The sequence below is a fragment of the Megascapheus bottae genome, chromosome 17, assembly GCF_031878675.1.
Source record: "Megascapheus bottae isolate mThoBot1 chromosome 17, mThoBot2.hap1, whole genome shotgun sequence".
Classification (NCBI taxonomy): Eukaryota; Metazoa; Chordata; class Mammalia; order Rodentia; family Geomyidae; genus Megascapheus; species Megascapheus bottae.
Window position 1 is genome coordinate 26932768 of NC_143525.1, and position 12683 is coordinate 26945450.

A 12683-nucleotide genomic window follows, 5' to 3' on the forward strand; every position below is an offset into this window, starting at 1 on the left:
CACTAGCCTCGCTCCGGGCCCAGAGACCTGTATTCTAACCCATGTTTTGTTGCTAACATCAGCATTCCAATTTACAATTTATTTTGCAGCAGTTCATCTTTCTTTCTGCTGATGGAAACCTAGTATTCTTATACTAGGTTATACTTATACTTCAATGAAGTACCCTGAGATTTTTTTTGCTAGTTTATTTTTTTATTAAAGAATTTATTAATGTTGATTTTTACATCATATTTCAAATGATGTATTTAACAAACAAGTATTCAAGAAAGGAATCTATATATGTAATCGCTGGCACTTAGATTTTAGAACATAATTAAAATTAGGCTGAGGGTTTGTATGTCATAGATACATATTAATCTATGTAATAAAACATTATGTCTATAGAGTCATAGATTTTTGTCTATGTAGTTGTGTTTCTGTTTCCAATACCATGTCCATAGCATTGGGTACGCAAATATTGAGTCCTCTCTCTTGTACTGTTGGGATCTAATAGCCACATATTAAGGATACCATGTGCCTTTTGTTTTTAAGTGGTACTAGTGTTTTTAATGTAGGACCTCTTGCTTGCTAGACAGGCCCTATAAGCCTTATCGTGAGGGTTTTAGCTACATATATCATTGTTTGAATGTAGAATAGTGTAATTCTGATCAGTATAATTCACTTAAGGCAAAAAAAAGAAAAAGATAAAAGAAAATTGGCTCATATACCAAATTCAATGTTGAAGTTATTGATAACTTTCTCTGTAGTAGCTTCCATATGGAAGAGATGGACCCAAGTGCTAGTGGCTCATGCCACCTGTAATGTTAGCCTGTAATACTAGTAGCTCAGGAGGCTAGGTCTAAGGATTGTGATTTGAAGCCAGCCCAGGGAGAAAAGGCCATAAGTGGCCCTGTCTTCAGTTAACCACCAAGCAAAGTGGAGCTAAGGGACAGCACCTAGTCACACAAAACAGTCATGGGGCTGAATCTGGTCTGGTTTCAAATTGAAATCCTGAGAACTCAGCCTCCTTAGTGGCTAAGATTACAGGTGTGACCCACTGACACCCAACTTGGCCTCACTTTTTTTTTTGTTTGGTTGTGGGGCTTGAGGGCCTAGACGTCCTTGAGCTTTTGTGCTCAAGACTAGCGCTCTACCACTTTGAGCCACAGTGCCACTTCTAGTTTCCTGGTGATTCATTGGAGTTCTGCCCAAACTGGCTTCAAACTGTGATCCTCAGATCTCAGCTACGACTACAGACATGAGCCATCAGTGCCTAGCTTTTGACCTCACTTTTTATTTTGGTGCCAGTACTGGGGCTTGATTTCAGGGCCTGGGTGCTGTCTCTTAGCTTTGTCATTCAAGGATGGCTCTCTGCCACTTAGAGTCACAGCTCTACTTTTTTTTTTTTTTTTTTTTTTTTGCCAGTCCTGGGCTTGAGCTCAGGGCCTGAGCACTGTCCTTGGACTTTCTCAAGGCTAGAGCTCCACCACTTGAGCCTCAGCACCACTTCCAGCTTTTTTGTATGTATGTGGTACCAAGGAATCGAACCCAGGTCTTCGCTCATGCCAGGCAAGCACTTTAACCACTAGGCCAAACTCCCGGCCCCACAGCTCTACTTTTTGTGGTTGAAATGTGTTTCATGGAGCCACCAGCTTCGAATGGCTGTAGTTTTACTGGTGTTCCGGTTCTGTAGGGTGATAAACCAGAAAAGGACCCACCCTCACCTCAGGGGTCCTGGGAAACTATCCAGAGATACTGGTCTGTTCTTTGTACTAGTAACTTGAAATAAAAATATGTGGCCTTGGGCCGGGAGTTTGGCCTAGTGATAGAATGCTTGCCTAGCATGTCCTTGGTGCCACATACATAGAAAAAAGCTGCTAGTTTACCAGGTACTGAGCACGTTGCTTCTAGGAAAATAGAAAAAGTGATAGTGAGATTTAGTCTTTAAACTGCCTCTTCTTTCTTTGGAGTTACATTGAATTTTTACCCTTTTCCTTTATTTATGATGAAAATAGATTTCTTTTAATAATGTTATTTTTTCCTTTTATTTTTATTAATTTGGTTTATTTTCTGCTGATGTAGAACTGAAGAATTGAACCCAGGGCCTCATGTATGCTTGGTAAGCACTCCATCACTAAGCCACACTCCCTGCTGAAAATAGATTTTTTTTTTTTAAAAAAGGAATTTGGACTAAGCCAGTGGAGCTGTGGCTCACACCTGTAATCCTCACTACACTACTCAAAGAGGTTGAGAATCAAGGTTCAAAGCCAGTGGGACACAAAAGGGGCACAAAAGGATGACCTGAGGCTCTTATCTCCAGTTAATCTCTAGAAAATGGGAAATGGGGCTTGGCTCAAGGGTAGGGTGGTAGCCTTGAGCTGAAGAGCTCAGGGACAGCACCCAGGCTGAGATCAAGCCCCATGACTCACCAAAAAAAAAAGAAAGAAATTTGGACCAAGATTGTAAGTTGGTAGGTCAAGGGCCAGAGATGGTTGGCAAATGGGCTTTTTGTTGTTATTGTTTTGTATTTTGGTTCTTTATTTAAAAATTTAAAATTAGCAGCCAATATTTAAAATTCAAAGGATTTCATGTAAAGAATCCAAATTTTGGGGGCCAAGAGTTTGACCTAGTGGTAGAGTGCTTGCCTAGCATACACAAAGACCCCGGTTCAATTCCTTGGTACCACATATATAGAAAAAAGCCAGAAGTGGTGCTGTGGCTCAAGTGGTAGAGCTCTGGCCTTGAGAAAGCCCAAGGACAGTGCTCAGGCCCTGAGCTCAAGCCCAGGACTGGCAAAAAAAAAAAAAATCCAGTTTAGGTCAGCATAGAATATTTGGCTGGAACTGAGTAGTAGCCATTGCTATCATTTCTAGTAGCTTTCTTCATGCCTAGCGTTTTAGACACTTGAATGCTTCACACCTAAAGTTGTGCTCCAGTTTTAAAAGCAGGTAGAGTATAATTTGATGGGCTAGTTAGTGGTTATTATCTCTAATTATTGAAGAAGAGTTTTGCTTTCCTGGGTTGGTAGAAAATGACTAATAAATAAGATTAGGAGAAGGGGGCTAGAGATGTGATTCAGTTAGTAGAGTGCTAGCCAATGAGTGACAACATCAGGTATGGAGGACCAAAAGGAAAATAAAAATAACTGCATGCCAGTGGCTCATGCCTGTAATCCTAGCTACTCAAGGGGCTGAGATCTGAGGATTGCAGTTCCAAGCCAGCCTGAGCAGGGAAGTTCGTAAGACTCATCTCTAATTAAATCACAGACAATCTAGTGCTGTGGCGCAAGTGGTAGAGTGCTCCTCTTGAGCAAAAGAAGCTTAGGTACAATGCCCAGGCCCAGAGTTCAAGCCTGAGGACTAGAAAAAACAAAAAAAGAAAGCAAAGAATAAGATTAGGAATTTCTTCTAAATTACTACTATCCTGCCCTTGTCAGAGTTTCCTTTATGGAACAGAGTGGCATCTGGATTCCTGGGAGCCAGTGGGCTCTCTTAATAATTTTCTCGGTTGGGTCTGGTTCACAGCTTCATTTCCTGCACAGGGGCATCCCTACCAGCAGAGGGTGTTGTCTACTCACCAAGCCTGTTATAGTCTTGGCTCAGCTGAGCAGCAGCTGTTGGGCATGTGCCCTGGGTTTTTGTGAGAGTTTGGGCATGTCCATTTGGTTCCCATCCCCAGTGCCCACCCCTTTAGACCCTGGCCAGGTTATTGTGTCACTGGGGACTCTGTTCAGTAACAGGAAACTGGGGAAAGTTTAATTGTTTTCTCCTCTCCCTTTTTCCCATGCAGCTGAACAAAAGGTTCATCCTCAGTTTTCTCCATGCCCATGGGAAGCTGTTTACCCGGATTGGGTAAGTGTGCAGGATGTTTATTTTATTTTCCTACATTACAAGTCATTTTGGAATTTAATATTGTTAGCAACTAGACTGTGTTTGTAACTGAGGGCACAGGGTGTGAATTCTTAGGGCCTCCACCTTCTTTCTCTTCCCTTCATTCTCTTGTACTGCTCATGAAGTTTAGGAAATATTACTCTCCCATTTCTCTGTCTCTTTTAGCACTTTAACTAAAACCCCTTTTTAAAGACATTCTTTTCCTGACCCCCTCCTCTTGTCTGCTTGGGTTTCTTATTTCTTCTGCCTTTTAACTCAGCCCCTGGTGAGCCCTTGGGATCCATAGATATACACCCCTGAGAGCAGCTGACAGGGGACCTCCTTGGGAAGAAGTTGTTCATTAATTTTTCTTCAAAGATAAGAGGAACATTATTTTTTCTTCTTTTTGTGTCAGTTGTGGGTCTTGAAGTCTAGACCTGCACACTGAGCTCTTCAGCTCAAAGCTAGTGCTCTGTCATGTTGAGCCACAGCGCCACCTCTGGTTTTCTGGTGATTAATTGGAGATAAGAGTCTCATGGACTTAGTGCTATGGCTGGCTTTGAACCATGATCCTCAGATCTCAGCCTCCTGAGTAGCTAGGATTACAGATGTGAGCTACTGGCGCTTAGCTACATTTTCTTTGTTCCATGTCCTTCCGACTTATACCTCTTTCTTCTGAGCTGTTTCCTGTACCATACTGGCATCAGTAAATACCAAAACTATTCTATGCTTTTGCCATCCACATTGGATAGATCTATATATAATATTAGGGAGGGTAGCATATGGAAAACCTTACTACTTCATACCTCAATTCTGTGGCATGAGGTGGGTTTCCTCACACACATTTTATTTTATTTTATTTTTTATTTATTTATATATTTTTTTACCAGTCCTGGGCTTGAGCTCAGGGCCTGAGCTCAGTTCTTGGACTTTGTCAAGGCTAGAGCTCTACCACTTGAGGCTCAACACCACTTCCATCTTTTTTCTATGTATATGGTACTGAGGTATTGTGCATGCTAGGCAAACACCCTACCACTAGGCCAAACTCCTGGCCTCCTCACACACGGTTTTAAAATTAATATCAGTTAGTTTTACAGAGAATTTCCTTTTGATATGTCCACATATGCATAAAGCATACCTGATCAGACTCTCTGATCTTGCCAGATATTTGAGTTTTTATTAAGAATTCAAAGAGTTTTTCTTCCAAGTATGAAATTCATTATCCTAAAGACTGAAGATGCCTTCACAACAAAGCCAGTTTATGCCAAGAATCTCTAGGAAGGACTTCCCTAGTTATATGATTGTGAAGAGAGAAAGAGATGATATGATGGTGCTCCTCAGAGTGGTTTTTTGGTTAGATTTGTTTCATTCTGGACTTGGTATCTCGCCATGGAGCCCAGACTGGTCTTGAACTTGTTTTCTTACTGCCTCAGGAGTGCTTGGATTATAGGTGTGTACCACCACACCTAGATTTATATTGGATTTTAATCTTTCTGAGTTGGAGGTTTTTTTTTTAATGTGTTATCCTTTGAGGTGATTTGTTTTAGATGATAAATCCTCCAGTTATAGTGTTTACTTTTTACTTTCTGTCATAAATTTGTAAAGTTATCTGCAATGCTAGACTTCCTTAGTAGGAAGGAATAGTAATTATATCAGTTTCCACATATTTTGTATTTAACTCTTTTGAGAAGCTGAAATACTTTGTCCTGCTTAAAGAAATGCTGGCCTGGCCTGTGGATGTTAAACTAGAAAGTATGCTTGTTATGTATTGTTTGGCATCAGCTTGGGCAAGTATGACAGTAATAGCCATTTCAAGGTCAGTTTGGATTTTTTTTTTTGCCAGTCCTAGGGCTTGAACTCAGGGCCTGAGCACTGTCCTTTGGGCTTTCCTCAAGGTTAGAGCTCTACCACTTGAGCTACAGAACCACTTACAGCTTTTTTCTATGTATATGGTATCGAGGAATTGAACCCAGGTCTTCGTGCATGCTAGGCAAGCACTCTACCACTAGGCCAAACTCCCGGCCCAGCAGTTTGGATTTTGAAATGACTTTGGGAATTAGACAAATAGCAAGAGATGAATCTCTATCAGTAGTAATAAGTATGAAGTTAATTGTTTAGGAAAAATAAACCATATGCATTAGTAGCTGCCACTAGTGTAAGCTCTACTGTGGCAGGAGTTGTATTTTGTTTTGAACCTGATTGGTAGTTTAGGCTGGAACTTGCTATTGTAGCCCAGGCTAGCCTTAAACTGTAATTCTTCTGCAAGCTTTTTTATAACTTTAATGAATGCTAGGTGCATGACATATATAATAGACACTTAGTATTTGTTGTGTGAATGAGTGAACAATTATAAGAAATGGATGCATTATTAAAGATTAGAGATAAAGGATCTGGTATGTCAGTAGGTCACAGTTTGTACAAGCCAACTTACCAGTGAGTAATGTAAGGTTGCAGTTGTGAAATGGTTGCTGTTTTATAAAATAATACAGAAATAAAATAATAGAGAATACTGTTATGATATTTTTTTTTTAAAAATTAAAAGGTGCTCTTATCCCTTATCTTATACTTTATTTATTTGCCAGTCCTGGGGCAAATAAATAACTCAGGGCCTGAGCACTGTCCTTGGGCTTTTTCCTCAAGGCTAGCACTCTGCCACTTGAGCCACAGCACCATTTTTGTGGTACCAAGGAATCGAACCCAGGTCTTCGTGCATGCTAGGCAAGCACTCTGCCACTAAGCTAAACTCCCAGGTCATACTCTTTTTTTTAGTCCTCATTGTTTTCATCTTCCTCTCCCTTACTCTTACTGCCTTTTCACTGCATGTTTTTTTGCCTTTCTGTCTCTGTTGTTTAGAATTGCCATTTTCAACTGGGTAGTTCCTAGTTTTGGAGGCTATCCTGTATATTGGAGGACTTTAGCAGCATCCTGGCTCCCTTCAACTATGTGCCAGTAGCACTCTTCACACATAAATTTGAAGATTAAAAATATCTTCAGACAGACCAAAGGTTCATTTGGGGGGGTATAAAATTGCCCATCATTGAGAAATATACTTTGTTATTTCTTGCTCTCTTAGAGACCTTTGGGGTCAAAAAAAGTTACAAATTACTTCAGGATATTTTATTGAACTAAGTGTTAATTATACCTTTATTTTCCTATTTTAAAAATTCTCTCCTCCGCCCCTCCCCCCCAATTTTGGTGCTTGAACTCAAGGCCTGGGCACTGTAATTGAGCTTTTTTGCTCAAGGCTAGCACCCTACCTCTTGAGCTACAGCTTCTCTTCCAGTTTTTCAGTGGTTAATTGGAGATAAGAGTATCCGGGAATGATTTAGATTGAGATACTCAAATTTCAGCTTCCCCAGTAGCTAGGATTACAGGTATGAGCCCAATGCCCAGATAAAAATTCTCATATTTAAACACATATTTTGGAAGAATTGGACAAAAAAGGCAAATGAGAACATGCAGCTCTGAGTTCAAGTTCCAGTACTGGCACAGGAAAAGAAAATTATTTAGAGGCTGTAAACATGGTTTAAGTGCTTGCCTAGCAGGTACAAAGCCCCAAGTTCAAATTCTAGTATATGTACACATGTATGCATATATATGTGTAAAATCCTGCATAGTATGTTTAGTATATTTGCAGGATATATTGCTTATTATAGCAAATATATGTCATAAATAAATAAAAGCACTGAGCCCAAGAAACATTGCTATTCAAAACCAGCCCAGCAGGAAAGTCTGTGATATTACACGTGTGTGTGTGTGTGTGTGTGTGTGTGTGTGTGTGTGTGTATGCGTGTATGCGCGTATGTGTGCCTATCATATATACGTGTATGTGTATATATACATACATAAATATGTGTGTGTATGTATATGTGTATATATGAGATTTAGAGGCATCAATATATTATTTAGAGACATTAGTCATGTACCCTGCTGCATTTAAATATGAGTCATTAACTAGATACTTTTTTTTTAATGGGGTCCTATTAAGATAAGTAGGCTTGTGGTCCAGTTGGAGGCATGGGTTAGGTGTAAGAAAATTTCACAGTGAATATGTTTGAGAATTTCTTTCACTGGATGTTTTAGAAAAGTACAGATTATCTAATTTCTCTGAAAATTTTAATTTAATTTTATTGTCAGGGTGATGTACAGAGGGGTTACAGTTACATATATATGGTAGTGAGTGCATTTCTTGTTGGACATTGTTACCCCTCCTTTGTTTTTCTCCCACCTCCATTCCTTAATTTTTTTTATTGTGTTTCAGATTATTTTACAGGTTCTTTCATTCATCTATATGTTTCATTGTCAAAAAAAACAGTCAGGCCTGGGGTATGGTTTAAGTAGTTAGAATGCCTGCCAACCAGGTATATGCCCTGAGTTCAAATCCTAGTAATGCCTCTCACCCCTCTTCTGAAAATAAAAAGACAATCAACCCAGGTTTTTTGTTTGTTTGTTTGTTTGTTTTGTCGTGGGACTTGAACTCTGGGCCTGGGCACTGTCCCTGAGCTCTTCAGCCCAAGGCTACCACTCTACCCCTTGAGCCACAGTGCCACTTCTGGTTTTCTGGTGGTTAATTGGCGATAAGAGACTCACAGACTTAAGTACCTGGGTAGTGAGCCCTGAATGCCTATAACATCATGGACTATTGCCTAATTATCAAGAAGATATGAAATGTAGGAAGCGTTGAAAATGAATTAAGACTGAGGAGATTGTAATGATGAGAAGCTGAAGATACCTCAGTGTCATGCCTGCCTTTTGAGAAAAACTGACATCACACCAATCTTAATAGTCTCTGTACTGGCATTCCATGTTGCATCCACATGCTTCCTGTCAGCCTCGGCTAACAAGAGGTTTACAGCTTTAATGAGATCAAATACCAAAAAGAGTTAAAATAACAACAAAAATGAATCTGCAGGGTGCTGGTGGCCAGCCCCTGTAATCTTAGCTACTCAGGAAGTTGAGATCTGAGGAAGCCAGCATGGGTTGGAAAGTCTTATGAGACTCTTTTTTTCCCCCCCTCTCAGTTGTGGGGCTTGAACTCTGGGTCTGGGTTGTCCCTGAATTCTTTTTTCCTCAAGGCTAGTGCTCTACCACTTTGAGCCACAGTGCCACTTCCAGTTTCCTGGTAGTTAGTTGGAGGTAAGAATCTCACAGCCTTTCCCTACTCAAGCTGGCTTTGAACCAACATCCTCAGATCTCAGCATCCTAAGTAGCTAGAATTACAGGCGTGAGCCATCAGTGCCTGGGCTGTAAGACTCCTACTAAAAAGCTGGAAGAGGAGCTGTGGCTTAGGGTGAGCAAAGGAGCTCAGGGACAGTGCCCAAGCCCTGAGTTTAAGTCCCAGGACCAGCACCAAATAAATATCAGTAGTTACAAGTTCTCCAAAGCAAACAAGTCAAGATGGCTGTGGGCTTCAGTTTCCTCATCGGTGCCTATAATCATTTTTTTCCTTTTCCTTTTCCTTTTCTTGCATTCTGGTTACTACTATTTTTTAAAATTAAGTATTACTATAAAGGAGTTACCATTCCACCTAGGTAGTACTAGCTTGCTCAATTTTAAAAACTACTAGGAAAAGATAGGGATGTCTGATTGTTTCTATAGAGAATGCTGTGTTCCTTAGCATCTCAGGGATTGGGTCTTTTCCTCTTAATTACTAGCTGAGTCACTCTGTGGAGTCTGGATCCCAGTGTTGTCTGAAAGAGTTGTTTCTTGAAACGTCCATTGGTATGACACAAGGTGTTTCTAGAGATCACTTCATAAGATAGACACTTAAGTGAATGAAACGCATAGCCTGAAAATGAGCATACTTTTGAGGTTTTAAAGAAAAGTGTTGGAATCCTCTTAGACTCAGGAAAAAAACTCAGGCAGTGAGTGACTCCTAGAAGATAACTTTCCTGATCTGAGGCAGATCAGACCTGCATTTGGCCTTCACTGAGAGGTTGGGAAGTCAGCAGCCTGGATTTGTGACAAATGAAGTCATTTTACTTTCCACTAGTCTTGTTTAAAGTTGCTACTTCAGTTTTTAACCTGCTTGTGTGGTTATGCTATTTTCATAGCTTTAAGGGTTTTAGAATCCAAAGACTAGTATATTTATTTTGGATTTTTTATTTTTATTTTTATTTTTTTCCTGTCCTGGACTTGAGCTCAGGGCCTGAGCACTGTCCTTGGACTTTCTCAAGGCTAGAGCTCTACCACTTGAGCCTCAGCACCACGTCTAGCTTTTTTTTTTTTCCCCCTATGTATGTGGGACCGAGGAATTGAACCCAGGTTTTCGTGCATGCCAGACAAGCACTCTATCACTAGGCCAAACTCCCGGCCCCTGGACTTTTAATTTTTTTTTTTTTTTTTTTTTTGCCAGTCCTGGGCTTGGGCTCAGGGCCTGAGCACTGTCCTTGGGCTTTCTCAAGGCTAGAGCTCTACCACTTGAGCCTCAGCACCACTTCCGGCTTTTTTCTATGTAGGCGGTACCGAGGAATCGAACCCAGGTCTTCATGTATGCTAGGCAAGCACTTTAACCACTAGGCCAAACTCCCGACCCTGGACTTTTAATTTTTTTAAATGCATTGTGTTTTTGTTCATTAACATGTTTTAAAATAATTAAGTATTCATTGTGAAGAAAATCTCTTTCTTACAACACAGTGCTACCTGTAAAGTATTTAGGAAATTTAAAAAACATCAAAAATAACTATTTCCTACTATTTTTGGAACACACACATGCATGTATATATCAGGTGTTTTTTGTTTGTTTGTTTGTTTCCTTTTTTTTAGATAAGATCTTAAGATGTATAGCCCAAGCTTGTGAGTCTTGTACTTCAGTCTTTTTGTATTATCATCATGCCTGGCTATACTTACTTTTTAAATGTGTACATACTTACTAAAGTATGTACTTTTTAATATATTTTTGTACATTGTATGTACAAAAAGTGATCATATTAAATTGCTCTAAAACTACTTTTAAGGCATGCTTGTTTTCCCCACATGATTACAAAGTGTAATAAACCTTTAAAAAATAGTGCTTATTGTACAAATGTGCCATCTTTATCATTTCCTATTGTTGCTTTGTACATTCTTTCTAATTCTTTTCGTATATTTTTATTGTAATTAATAGAAGGGTTACATTACATTCGCCAGATAGAAGGTGCATTACTTCACATACATTGATACCCTTTCTCATGTCTTGGTCCCCATTGCCCTCCCCCCACCCTCACCCCTCATCTTGTTTTCTCCCCTTTCTTATCCAATTTCAAATAACCAAATACTCATATATCCAATATATCAGATAACAAAGTGAAATACTGTAACAATATGAGATAACCAAGGGACAGAGATGAGAGATGAGAGATAACATTAAGAACAACAATCACTTATTATATGGCTTTTGTTTCTATATCCTAGAGGTCCTTTCATTTAGCGTCATACTGTATGGCCTTATGTATTGTTTCTAATTTTTTATTGTTGTCTCTAATCCTTTAATTCCTCCTCTATTGCTGTTGTACCTTCAGTTTCTTAATTATCTTGGTGTAAATTTTATAATTTATATAAACAATATTAAGAAAATCATTATGAAACATAACAATTAAGGCTAAAACTTCTTTCAACTCTGCTCAACCCTGAGTCTTTCAAAGAGATAACCTGGGACATTGAGTAATTTATGCTTTGAGATCCTTTATTGTGTGTGAGTGCGTGTGGGTGGGGTCATGGGGCTTGAACTTTGGGCCTGGTGCTCTCCCTGAGCTCTTGAGCTCAAGGCTAAGGCCCTATCTCTTGAGTCATAGCTCCACTTCCCCTTTTCTAATAATTAACTGGAGATAAGAGTCTTAGGGTCTTTAGTGCCCAGGCTGGCTTTCAACCACAATCCTCAGATCTCAGCCTCCTGAGTAGCTAGGTTTACAGGCGTGAGCCTCTGTGCTCAGCTTCTTTGAGATCTTTTAACTGCATTTATATACTCATACTTATGTCTTTTACCTGTGGTTTTTTTTTAACTTGCCATTGTTAGTATAATTTTCTCTTTGTAATATGAGCAAAGTTTATTTTTAAAGACAAAGGCAGGTAAGGTAGTTTGTGGTAAAAATGAAAGGATTTGGGTTCCAAAACTGAGAACCAGAAGCCTCATTATTGATCCCTGACGAGACTTATCTGTGTTTCCCTCTACTATTGCTTAACAAAACTGGTTTTATCTTAGTAGATCCATCTTCTGCTTATATCTTACCTACTTGTGTTTTTCTTTTTGTATTTATTTTTATCATTTTTGTGCTGGTCAGAGACAAAGGGAGACTTAAAAAAAATTAACATTATGGCTATTTGTCCTGGTTTCATATGAGACTATAGTCGGACCCAAGGAGTATTAATGGATTTGTTTCAATTCCTACCCCAGGGAAGAGGCTTCCTCAGACTCGGCTTCGAAGCAAGACTGTTCCACGTGACACTTCTGTCCTGTTGTTCTGTGCTGGCTCTTTCCTACCTTTCAACACGGAGACACATGGCTCTGAAACTTGCCCAGTGTGGCTGAATTTCAAGCAGTGTGAACTCTGCTCTTCTCGTAATGAAACGTGCTAGGCCCCCTTCCCACCTCCAACCAGAGAAAGTACTGCACAGTGTCAGGATTTAAAATGAAACCTTTGTTATAACCCATGGGGGAAAAATGGATCCAGTCCAGCCCCAAACGTATCAATCTATGCCATTCCAAATTTACCAAAAGTTTTGGCGTCTCAGAGACTTTTTAGAGGGGGAAAAAGTTTGTCTTGTTTTGTTTTGGGGAGGCACTTGAAATGGCCTGTGGGGGAAAAAAGCAAATGCATGGCAGGTTTTATGCCAATGAAAATGAGGACAGCTCAGTAG

The 12683-nt window shown here is 39.7% G+C and overlaps 1 protein-coding gene across 4 annotated transcripts in view; it reads left to right on the plus strand.

Annotated features, from left to right (window-relative positions):
- Smg6 (SMG6 nonsense mediated mRNA decay factor) overlaps positions 1–12683 on the plus strand; it is a 240791-nt gene that overhangs the window by 58935 nt on the left and 169173 nt on the right. For all 4 annotated transcript variants that reach the window (XM_090350422.1, XM_090350424.1, XM_090350425.1 and 1 more), the window contains exon 9: positions 3769–3830. In XM_090350422.1, coding sequence (XP_090206548.1) covers positions 3769–3830 — 62 coding nt within the window. The remainder of the gene's footprint in view (positions 1–3768; positions 3831–12683) is intronic.